Here is a 10,204-nt window from a genome sequence, read left to right on the forward strand (position 1 = left end):
TGGAGCGGGCAACCCACTAAAAATCTGTTCCCTCCCTTCCCCGCTGTGGGGCGGCCGGGTTTCGGGCCAAACTGGGGAAAGTAGCCCCCCCCCCCATCGCCCCTCCTCCATTTGATTTCATGCACTTAAAGTCGGGACGTAGTGGATCGAAATTCGACCCGTTAAATTGAGATGTGGACGACCGTTTATTTCGGTTTCTTGTGCCGTGTGGCGAGGCCGCGAATTTAAACCAACGAACGGTGACAGTCATTTTAAGTCTTATGTTTTTTTTGTTATCTACTATACACGATGCAACTGTTAATTGTCGGGCACCTGACACGTATCTCAACTGATGTGTTTATTTCTGGTTGCTGCCTTGCTTCCTTCTTCTCCCACCGCATCTTCCTCCTCCTCCTCCTTCTCCAAGACCAGCACCTTGTCCTCAATCAATCCAAAAACCGCGCTTCAACGCCATCCAGATTGCAAACTTCCATCCGAATAGTGCTACCGGACTCTCCAAAGTTCCCTTGGTGTGCGGTTTTCTTTTCGTGGGTCACATGTGTGTTTAATTGGCAGCATGCAGCCGTCCGTTAGTGTGAACAGTTCTTCTACTCTACCGCCAAGCACTGGAAGTGTGTTTTAACCCTCAATACTTCTCATTTTCCTTACACACCTAGTATGTTGCGTGTTAATTTTGATCCACGCCAAGAATATCTGTGTGACTCTGCTTTTTCCGGACTCTAGCAAGCTCCCAAGATTCCCACAATGACTCTGATTTTCTATGATTTAACATGTTAATAATCTAAAATCCATATATGACTGAGAAAAGCCCTCAGGGAAACAATATACTACCTGTTAGTTAGTTAGTTAGTTAGTTAGTTAGTTAGTTAGTTAGTTAGTTAGTTAGTTAATTGTTTATTGAACATAAAATACAACAACAATTGACAAAAGGCAAGCAAAATTACAAAAGGAAAAATAAAAATAAAAAGTAAATAAAACAAACATCATCACCGTTATATGTTCAAAGGAGTAGGAAGAAGTATACAACTTATCTAGTCCTACCCCTTGTTGTGTAATAATATAAATAGATCATTTTTCAATGCAAAAGAAAAGGAAGAGATCTACCTCTCATCAAGTACTTTTACCCTTATGTGTACTGTACTTATCTATCCTGTCCAAAATAATGGAAACATTTTTTGAAACAATTTAATTTTTTTGGGTCACTTCTAGAAAAGTCATGTAATATCGGGAAGAAAGAAAGAGTGCCATTAAGGTTGTTTTTACAACAATGCAGGTTTCAGTACTGCGTTTGTGGCTTGACTTACTGTACATTTATTGTACACTGGCCTTTTAAATGAACATTAACTTGTTTTTTTTTTTTTTTTTTTACAGTTTTCTGTAAATATGGCAAATAAATTGAGTCGAGCAAAGTGGATTCTATAGAAGGATGTACTTGGTGTCCAATGTGCCAGCAGGCCTCGCCGATGTGAAGGAGCGAACTCTCATTGCTGTCAAACCCGACGGCGTCCAGCGTCGTCTCGTGGGGCAGATCATCCGACGTTTTGAGCAGAGGGGCTTCAAGCTGGTGGGCCTGAAAATGCTGCAGGTACGTGCGTTTCACGGCGTTCGTGCCGTTGACAGCCAAGTACAGGATTGATTGACAGTTTGCGTTCTCGTTGTGTGGAGAAGGTGTCCGAGGGGCTCCTTGCTCAACACTACTGTCAACTGACGCAGAAGCCCTTCTATTCCAGTCTGGTGGAGTACATGACCTCTGGGCCCGTGGTTGTCATGGTGAGAGCTCGGTGACATTTCGTTTTTGAAATGATGAATAGGGATGTTCCTGTCAGAATGCGGTGGACTGTTTTGACGCCGATCCAAAATTCGCATTATTCGACCTCGGCGGAGGTCTGAGCTTGACTGTGTGACCTTCAAATTTTCTACGACTGTTAACATCCATGTACTTAGTTGACTTTCTTCATACATGGAGACAGTTTAAATGTCAAATTATGAATTCTCTCCGAGAGCAAGTCCATTTCATTGTCGCAATTCCCTGGACAGGTGTGGGAAGGGCACAACGTGGTCCAGTCATCGCGCGTGATGGTGGGAGCCACCAACCCTGCTGCGGCCCCAGCAGGCACCGTCAGAGGAGATTTCAGCCTTCATGTCAGCAGGTAATAGATTCACAATCCTATCCGGTTGTGTCTTCTCATCGGAGGAGGACTGAATCACGTTTTATGTCGCGAAGGAACGTGGTCCATGCCAGCGACTCCCTGGAAGGAGCGCAAAGGGAGATTCAGCTCTGGTTCCAGGGAAAGGAGCTCGTCGAGTGGGACTGCTGGGACCAGACGTTGACCTGCGAGAAGTAAAGATGCTATCACTTCTCTCGCTGTTGGCGCCCGCTGCTTGAAAGGTCTAAATTCACCTCAGGAAATGTGTTTATGCAGAACATAAAAAAAAAAAAAAGGAGAGATTTTTTTTTTCTCCAGTTAACATCGGCTCGTTTTCGTGTTATTGCTGGAGCGGGTTTGTTGGATATACTCCATAATCTCCATAATCAGGTGATATATCAAAATTATTTTGCCAGTAGTATATCAAATATTACCTCCTTAATTCAGAAATGAAAAGCTCAGGGTCCATATCTGGACTGACGGATTTCCAGCCTTCAATTTGATGCTCACCATGGCAAAGAAATTCGTGAAGTCATTTCTGCCTTTGACTGGTTTTCAATTGCACTTCAGTTAAATTGGCCTACTTGAAATCAATTTGGGGTTTGGGAGCTCAGCATATGCAAGCGGAGGGCAGAGAACTTTCTCAATTGCAAGTGGTGAACTAAAATGACATTTCGTTTTGCATAATGTCAATAATTGCAATTTTACTTGGGAAAAAAAAATCTGGTGCTTCTAAGTTAAAAAAAAATGTTTTGAGTGTGATGCCTGTGTTGGAATAACTTGATTCTCGCAATTGCAATATGAATAAATGACAACAGAATGAGTTTATTGGCAATTCAAAGCTGATGCAAATAGGCGGGTTGCCGTAAAAAGTCAACAGTCATCTGCTGGTTTGCCTTCACAAATTCAGAATGCACAGTTTATGGCTCAAACTATCTCAGTCTATTCTCGTCACACTTTCCCTTTTCTTTTCTTGCTTTTGCTTGCACGTTGGAGGGAGGAACGGAAATACTTCAAAACATAAAGCACAGGTATGCTGTCGATCCGCAGTATAGCCACACAAATAAATGATTCACATTTAGGAGTTGTCGAAACGTAGGGATAACGTGGCCGACTGTCCGCTGGCTCATTCGGTCATTCCGATCTTCAGCTTTTGCCTCTCCATCGCCATCTCCAGTTCGGAGACCTTTTGGGCATCCTGAGAGAGGGCGGGAGGCGCACGGAAGACAGCCACCGGTTACGGATCTTCATAACTTGTCGCCATTTCAAATTGGAACGGGTGTCACTGTAAGTAGGTCAGTTACAATTTGGCCAAAATGCATGGGTCAAGGTCGGGCAAACAAACGGGCTTTGTCAACATACAGGGTACTGCACCAGTACGCACACACACGACTGCTCATGCAAAAACAGACACGTTTGCCCGCACGTTTCCCTAGAGGTTCATGACAAGACCTTAACCCCACTTGCTTAACCTTACGTTTAGGAGGCGACGGGGACATTTGCAGATTTGTGTCTCCACAGTGGCCTACAATTTCGGGGCGATACATCGCCACACAAGACATGAAATACAAGTTTGACAGAGTTCCACACTGTGCACTATGTTGTCCAGAACAGTGGACCTTAATTGTAGTCAGTTATTGTGTGTTTGATGGCTTAACAGAGTACTGTCTGTACTTTGTTAACCTAGTTTGAAATTGATTTTTGTTGGGGGGTTTTGGCCACAAAGGAAAGGACACCCCAACAACGGTTACAAGATACTGCAGATAGACAAAAGCCATAAAATTAATGAACCCAGATGAACACACGCACACACCAGATTGTTCACGGTAGCAAATTCACCCACCTCAAGAATGACCTTCTGCATCATAATGTGACTGTACACTCTTGCGCCTTCATCGTAAGACACTTCACACAGTTCCTTCTTGTTGAGGGAGAAGAGCTGGGCTCCGGTTAAAACGCCAAGACTCTGGACGGTCCTAACAGAGGAGGAAGGAGAAGCAAACTCGAAATTGCTTTTCCGTTCACTTTATTACCATTCCTTTCTTCTCGGGGAGTTTATGTTCAACTCAGCTCCGACTGAGTGTTTGTTGAGACTACATCCCGACACTAGGGGGCAGAGTAGTGCTCTCGAACCCCCTTGCCAGTGAAAGAAGAATTTACCGCGAACATTTTGTTTTTCACTCTTTGTGAAGAGGTCGAATACAATTTAAAAGAGTGAGTACCGCTGACTGAAGCCCTTTGCTACGAGCCAGGACTCCACCTCGGACGCCGGAGACTGGTAGTTCAATGTAAACGGTGGTTCCACGGAGCGCGAAGTCATGAGAGGAGGACGGCTGCCGGAGATTCTCTTCTGCGCCATTCGTTGGAGAAGCTCGTCGTTCATTATGAGTACTGCGCAAACACATGGGGCCATTAGCAAAAAAAAAAAAACAAAACAGCTCGCATGGGGGAATTCAACTTGTCCTCCAATGTGTGCATTGTACCGTATATATTCTATTGTGTTGTACATCACACGTAGAAGAAAATTCACACACGCAGGCATGCTAAGAATGACGTCAGAGTGATACGACGTATACGCGAGGATACCTTGACAGTCACCAGGAAGCAGACCGCTATGTCTTCTGTAACTCGCCATTTTTGTCATTTTTTACTTTTTGTCCAGCTTCAAAGTCACGTAAAAAACAAACGACACTACAGTATTGTCAAAACCTTAACTAATGACCTAATTACATAGATGTTAAAGAATTTGTGGGGTTTTTTTTTTTCCTCCTGCGTTTTTTTTGATAACTTCAATTCAATGGACATTGCGTTGCTTCTTGTGCTGTGTGCTCCTTGGCCACACGGGGGCAGTATACTGCAGACATATGGCTTGACATGGCATGGTCTCCCCTCAGGAAGCCTCAGTAATATCGGTCAGTCTTTGCAGAAGATCAAGTATATGTCCTCGTGAGTACTGTTCTACTATCTCGCCATGTGTGTTCAAATATATTTTGCCACATCAATGATATTTGTTTGCCTGAAAGTTTTACCTCGATCTCCATTGTCACCGTGTGTCGCTGCGGATGGCAACACCATGCTCTGAGGCCTCGCCGTGGGGCTCGTCGCAGTCCGATAAGTGCCAGGCGGGCTCAGCGGAGCGTACAAAGTGGGTGACATCTGGACAGCGCCAACGAAGAATCAGGTAAGTTGCAAGGAACGTCGGCAGAATTGAAAGCGGACGTTAAACTTGGCACACACACACACACACACACACACACACACACACACACACACACACACACCGGTGGTTTTTCCCCACTGTTGTTGTTTAGAGCCGACAGTGGCTCCAAGATATTATGGGGAACAAATCCGATCTGGTCAAAGCGATTGCGACACTTCCACCATTTCTTGGATGACTGGATGACCTGAAATGGGTAAAATGCTGATTTGAAAAATGAGATACTGTCAATCAGCTTTTAAGAATCCTTCCAATGTTAAGGTACAGATATACACATCAAATCCTGTGGTCGTGTGTGTGTGTGTGCGTGTACCTCAAGTGTTTCTCCTTGCAGCACCGAGAGCTCACTGCTGTTTCTTGCAACAAAGTCATAGGTGCAGCAGTAATGTCTCTCCCCAGGTGGTGGAAGTCCATTTCCCTCCCTGGAATGATATTTACAGTGACGTCTCTCGTTTCGATGGTTTTCTTGTTTAGTAGGTGGTTTTGGATTTCTTGTTGTTCTTGGATTATTTGAGTTTCGTGTAATTGAACTTTTGCCATTTTGTGTTGTGTATTTTCGGCTCTCGAAAATTCCTTTGCAAGCGTTTTTTTTTTTTTTGGTTCTTATTGGCTTTTCCTGGTTTTGTGTCGTCAGCGCTTTCTGTTTATAATTTGTCAGTCCTTCGTTTTTCTGTCAGTAAATATTTCTTTGTACTGACGTTTGTGGGATCCGCCCCGTATTTGGCCATTGGGCTGTACGTTGCCAACCCCTGATCTGCACTCACACTTCATCTGTCTCGTCAACGGGGCCCTCCACCGCGGGTGCACTCTGCTCGTTCGCATCTTGTTTGTGCTGCGACTCAACAGGATCTTCCAGAGGCAAGCCAGAGGAGTCGAACGCCTGCGGCTGCCATCCGTCCAGGAAGACGGGCGAGTACGGATGGACAGACACACCGAGCTGGGAACTGAAGGAAATCCTGATTAGGATTTGTTTGAGGGGTCGAACACAATTGCAAACAGGAAAAAAACCCACACACACCAGGGGCAAGTCCAGTTGGGACCTAACTCAGTCCAAAGCTGTTTTTCCTCCTCGGTCAGATGCTCCCGAAGCAGCGAAACAGCACCGGTGGTCAGTGCGGGACTGACCACTGAGCCCCCCAATTGTGGGCCGCATGTGGTTTTCACCATCTGTGACCGAGGCACAAGTCAGTCAGCAAGAGACAGCGTGTGAAAGAGCCTCTCACCCAGAATGTGAAGGTGGGCACACCAGTTGGAGAGGAAAAAAGATGTGATGCAGCAACTGGGGCGCACTCGGTTCCATTATGGCTGACTTGACCCGATCCTTGAAGTAACCAGCAAATAGTCGCAGGAGTGACATTTCAAGAGGAAGCAAAAACGGAGCGATCGGAGTTGTCTCATCTCACCAGCAGACTGAAGGAGTACTTGATTTTCTGAAAAATGTCCACAAAGTCTTCCTCTGATGGAGGAACCGCTTTCATGGTGATCAAGTCATCTGCAGAATAACAAATGTGAACAACTTTATGCCAATATACACGGAACTGATGCACTGATTCATTTTTTTTGGTAGACTATAGATCGACATAAAATTATCTCGATGCAAATGATTTTATTTTGTGCAACCACCTGAGGAAATAAAATTGAGTAGATTCAACGCACCATTTTTTTCAGTGTATACACACACATGCACAAATACACATTATATATAAACCGATATAATTAATGAGACCCAACTCAAATAATGTATAATACACGCTGGGGAAAAAAATGAAGTGCTGAATTCACTCAATTTTAGTTCGTTAAGCGCTTGCACGAAATAAATTCATCTGAATCCAGATACATTTTTTGGAATGAAATAAGATTGGATTCAACCTTTTTCTGAGTGTGCCATACAAAACGTTTCTTTTTTTTTTTTGTAAGTACACTGAAAAAAATGGTTGTTGCACACAAGAGAATCATTTTTATGTGGAAGTACAATCATGAGATACATTTTAATTTGATGTATAGTCTACTTCAAAAATGTATCTGGATTGGGATGATTTTATTTCTTGACAAAATTAAATTGAGTAAACTCAACACACCATTTTTTCAGTGTAGCATATGACTATTTCTAATCACCACTTTTCTTTTGCCCTTCTAATTTCTGTATTCTGCAGCCTTCCGGAGGACTGCATTGTGTTTGAAAGCTACAACAGCAGCGGTCGTTCAGCAGCAGGTAAATTTGTGCTCACTACCATCTTGGCTCGGCTTCTTGCTCTTCCCGCTTCTTTTCTTCCTCTGACTGAGAATGCTCTGGGCCTCGGCCGCCTGCTGCAAACGCACCATGAAGCGCTCGATGTCATCGAAACAGTGGTTCAGAATCTCCTGGTGAGGGTGCAGGAGCACAGTCAGATTGGCTCGCGTGTGTGGTCTCACGTTTGTCACTCTGTTCCGACTCATCTCGTGACCGTTATTTTTTCTTTGACTTCTGTTCAAAAGTTGCCTTCAAAATAATACCCAAATGCAGGGGAAATTATGGAATGGGTCGGGGCAATTAGTGCAGCTCAGGTTCTGGCTAGCAGACGTGATGCTCGCATGATGCTTTTCGGTTGCACCATACGTGCCTGCGTACTTCATTTATTTAAAGGAGAGGAATTCTTGTAACATCAACAGATTAAAGAAAACATGAAATCTCGAGATGTTTGGTTTCAAATTCAACGAATTATGTTCCTGTTTCCTCAAAACGTAAGCAATTGTACATTTCGTTCCAATACCTTAGCCAATTTGAACAGAACAATGACCTTAAGCTAAAACACGACGTTTGGCGTACCGTAGCAATGATACACTAATGTGGTTTCACAATTCAAATCCGTGCCCTGAGGGGAACACTCACCGCAATTTGGCACGCTATGAAAACAAGTTTGACATGCCCGATCTGTGGTATTTTCCACTAATTGCCCTATGATGCAAACCTCCCCAGAAAGACAAAATGCCTTGAAAATTGTGTTGAAAGTGTCACAGTACGAATCTAAATGTGCAAAGAAATGACCTCTGTTCTGGTTAATATAAAATGTCAACATACATTCACTATTTACTGAGTATACTCAATAAGATCCGAAAGAAGCAATACAACATGCAGGCAAGGTTAATTGAAGACTAAATTGTACCTAGGTGTGAATGGTTGTTGGCCTGTATGCGCCTTGCGATTGGCTAGCGATGACGGATGATGCTACGCTAAAGAATACACCTGCACATTCTTAAGATTTTACCTTCAATTGCAATTGAAAATCTAATGTCAGGAGAAAATCTGACAATTACATTTTCATCAACATGAGATGAACACGAAATGTATTTTTTTTTTTTTTTTTGCCTCTATTTCTCTGCTCAACCAGCAATTGAAGAGCACGAGATAAAATCAAGCACTTACCACTTCTCGCTCTTCATTCCGTTGAGATGGAGAGTTGAACTCTATTTCGGCATCGTTCTCTGTGCACAGAAGAGCAACTTTGAGTTAGTTCAGTCACACAAATGCAAACATTTATTAACAGACGATTCCGAGATAGCTTGACTGAAATCGATGTGTTCAGGGAGCTCACCCTGCAAGGCAAGCTGCTGTTTTGGAACGGGCGTGACTCGGACACCTGAAGGCTTTCGAGGCAGCACCGGAGGAGGCGAAAACATCTGGTAAGTCAAATCAGAAATAGGAACAGTATGTCACCTCAGGAGCATGCAGAAGGGGAACAGACTCTGAAACTAAATTATTCTACAATAAAAAAATCAATACTCAAAAAAAAAAAAAATCAATACGCAAGTACTGAAACCTGGAGTACAGGTTGTCACTTTCCAACACTGGCAATGCATTTAAAACCCCCACGCATAATCCAAATCACATTAAATTACACAATGAAAGGTGATATTATTACACGATTACTCTACTACAGCAACCCGGAAGAATGCTGAGAATTTAAGGATTTCAAGTCTGCATTCTCGGAAGTGATGGCTACACTCTACAGGAAAAACCACCGACACTGGCTGCATGGTATGTGGATGACACAATCCTCCAAAAAGTTCCTCTACAAATTCAGTGCAACATCAGAGAAGGTTCCTAGAGTGATACCAACCTATGCTCATCCTCACCACCGTTTTCTTCCAAAAATGATTAAAAAAAAAATTATTTCCTCACAATAAACGAGAGTCATCCCATGTATTCTAATGATGAAAGCAAAACCGGCGACATTTTGAGCCAACTCCATTCATCGCTCTTGGGCACGACCCACACGTTATTTACAAAGAATTAGCACCTGTACTACTGATCCATAACTGTACCTTTTGTTGTGGTCTGCGCGTTTTAAGTCCAAGCCACAGAAGACAATCGCAGTTGCGCTCACTGCGCTGAAACTGTTTACACGAACACGTCCCACCTACCCCAGAAATGCAGAAACGAGAAAAACAAGTCTGACTTTAATCTGTGCCGCTTTCACTCTTCCTCCACCTTATTGCCTGATGAGCACCTCCAAAGGTTGGGCAAAATTCTGGCATGCTTGCACCAAAATTATTTCATTGTTAATTACGGAATAGTTAAGACATTCAAACATTGTCCAACATTCACCCACTTGAAATGTTGTGCCCCCCTGCTGTGCCCTATTTTCTGGGGTTGCAAAGACTGATGAATAAATATTTTTTTGCATTTAACGCAGTGCTTCTCAATTGTTTTCTCTCATGCTTCGAAGAAGAAGCAAACGCTTCACACCACTGCAACTCTCTGCCATGAGTATAAATAGTATTATTTGTCTATAAAATTGTTGTAAGTACACCCCCGCATAACACTGTATTTTTATTAACATGAAAAAAAAATATATATATA

At 43.3% G+C, this 10,204-nt stretch overlaps 3 protein-coding genes across 4 annotated transcripts in view; 2 read left to right on the forward strand and 1 right to left on the reverse strand.

Annotated features, from left to right (window-relative positions):
- Window positions 1–2,949, forward strand: part of nme4 (NME/NM23 nucleoside diphosphate kinase 4) — a 3,494-nt gene extending 545 nt beyond the window's left edge. The window contains exons 2-5 of one of the 2 annotated variants that reach the window (XM_019888680.1): window positions 1,452–1,585; window positions 1,669–1,770; window positions 2,038–2,150; window positions 2,225–2,949. In XM_019888680.1, coding sequence (XP_019744239.1) covers window positions 1,577–1,585; window positions 1,669–1,770; window positions 2,038–2,150; window positions 2,225–2,345 — 345 coding nt within the window. In that variant the 5' untranslated portion in view covers window positions 1,452–1,576 and the 3' untranslated portion in view covers window positions 2,346–2,949. The remainder of the gene's footprint in view (window positions 1–1,451; window positions 1,586–1,668; window positions 1,771–2,037; window positions 2,151–2,224) is intronic. The other variant, XM_019888681.1, reaches the window with a different exon arrangement.
- A 3-nt stretch (window positions 2,950–2,952) lies between these two features.
- eps8l1a (EPS8 signaling adaptor L1a) lies at window positions 2,953–9,780 on the reverse strand. The gene is made up of 14 exons (XM_019888671.1): window positions 9,667–9,780; window positions 8,937–9,021; window positions 8,768–8,826; window positions 7,596–7,725; window positions 6,768–6,856; window positions 6,611–6,685; window positions 6,383–6,531; window positions 6,129–6,308; window positions 5,678–5,786; window positions 5,429–5,551; window positions 5,177–5,303; window positions 4,370–4,538; window positions 3,991–4,123; window positions 2,953–3,345 (listed from the first exon to the last, which is right to left on the reverse strand). The coding sequence occupies exons 2-14, from the start codon at window positions 9,019–9,021 to the stop codon at window positions 3,274–3,276; spliced, it is 1,500 nt and encodes a 499-aa protein (XP_019744230.1). The 5' UTR covers window positions 9,667–9,780; the 3' UTR covers window positions 2,953–3,273.
- slc6a16a (solute carrier family 6 member 16a) overlaps window positions 8,931–10,204 on the forward strand; it is a 10,752-nt gene continuing 9,478 nt past the window's right edge. The window contains exon 1 of the mRNA XM_019888670.1: window positions 8,931–9,024. The gene's annotated coding sequence lies outside the window, so the exon portion shown is untranslated. The remainder of the gene's footprint in view (window positions 9,025–10,204) is intronic.

Source organism: Hippocampus comes, unplaced genomic scaffold (genome assembly GCF_001891065.2).
Source record: "Hippocampus comes isolate QL1 unplaced genomic scaffold, H_comes_QL1_v1.1 scaffold427, whole genome shotgun sequence".
Taxonomy (NCBI): domain Eukaryota; kingdom Metazoa; phylum Chordata; class Actinopteri; order Syngnathiformes; family Syngnathidae; genus Hippocampus; species Hippocampus comes.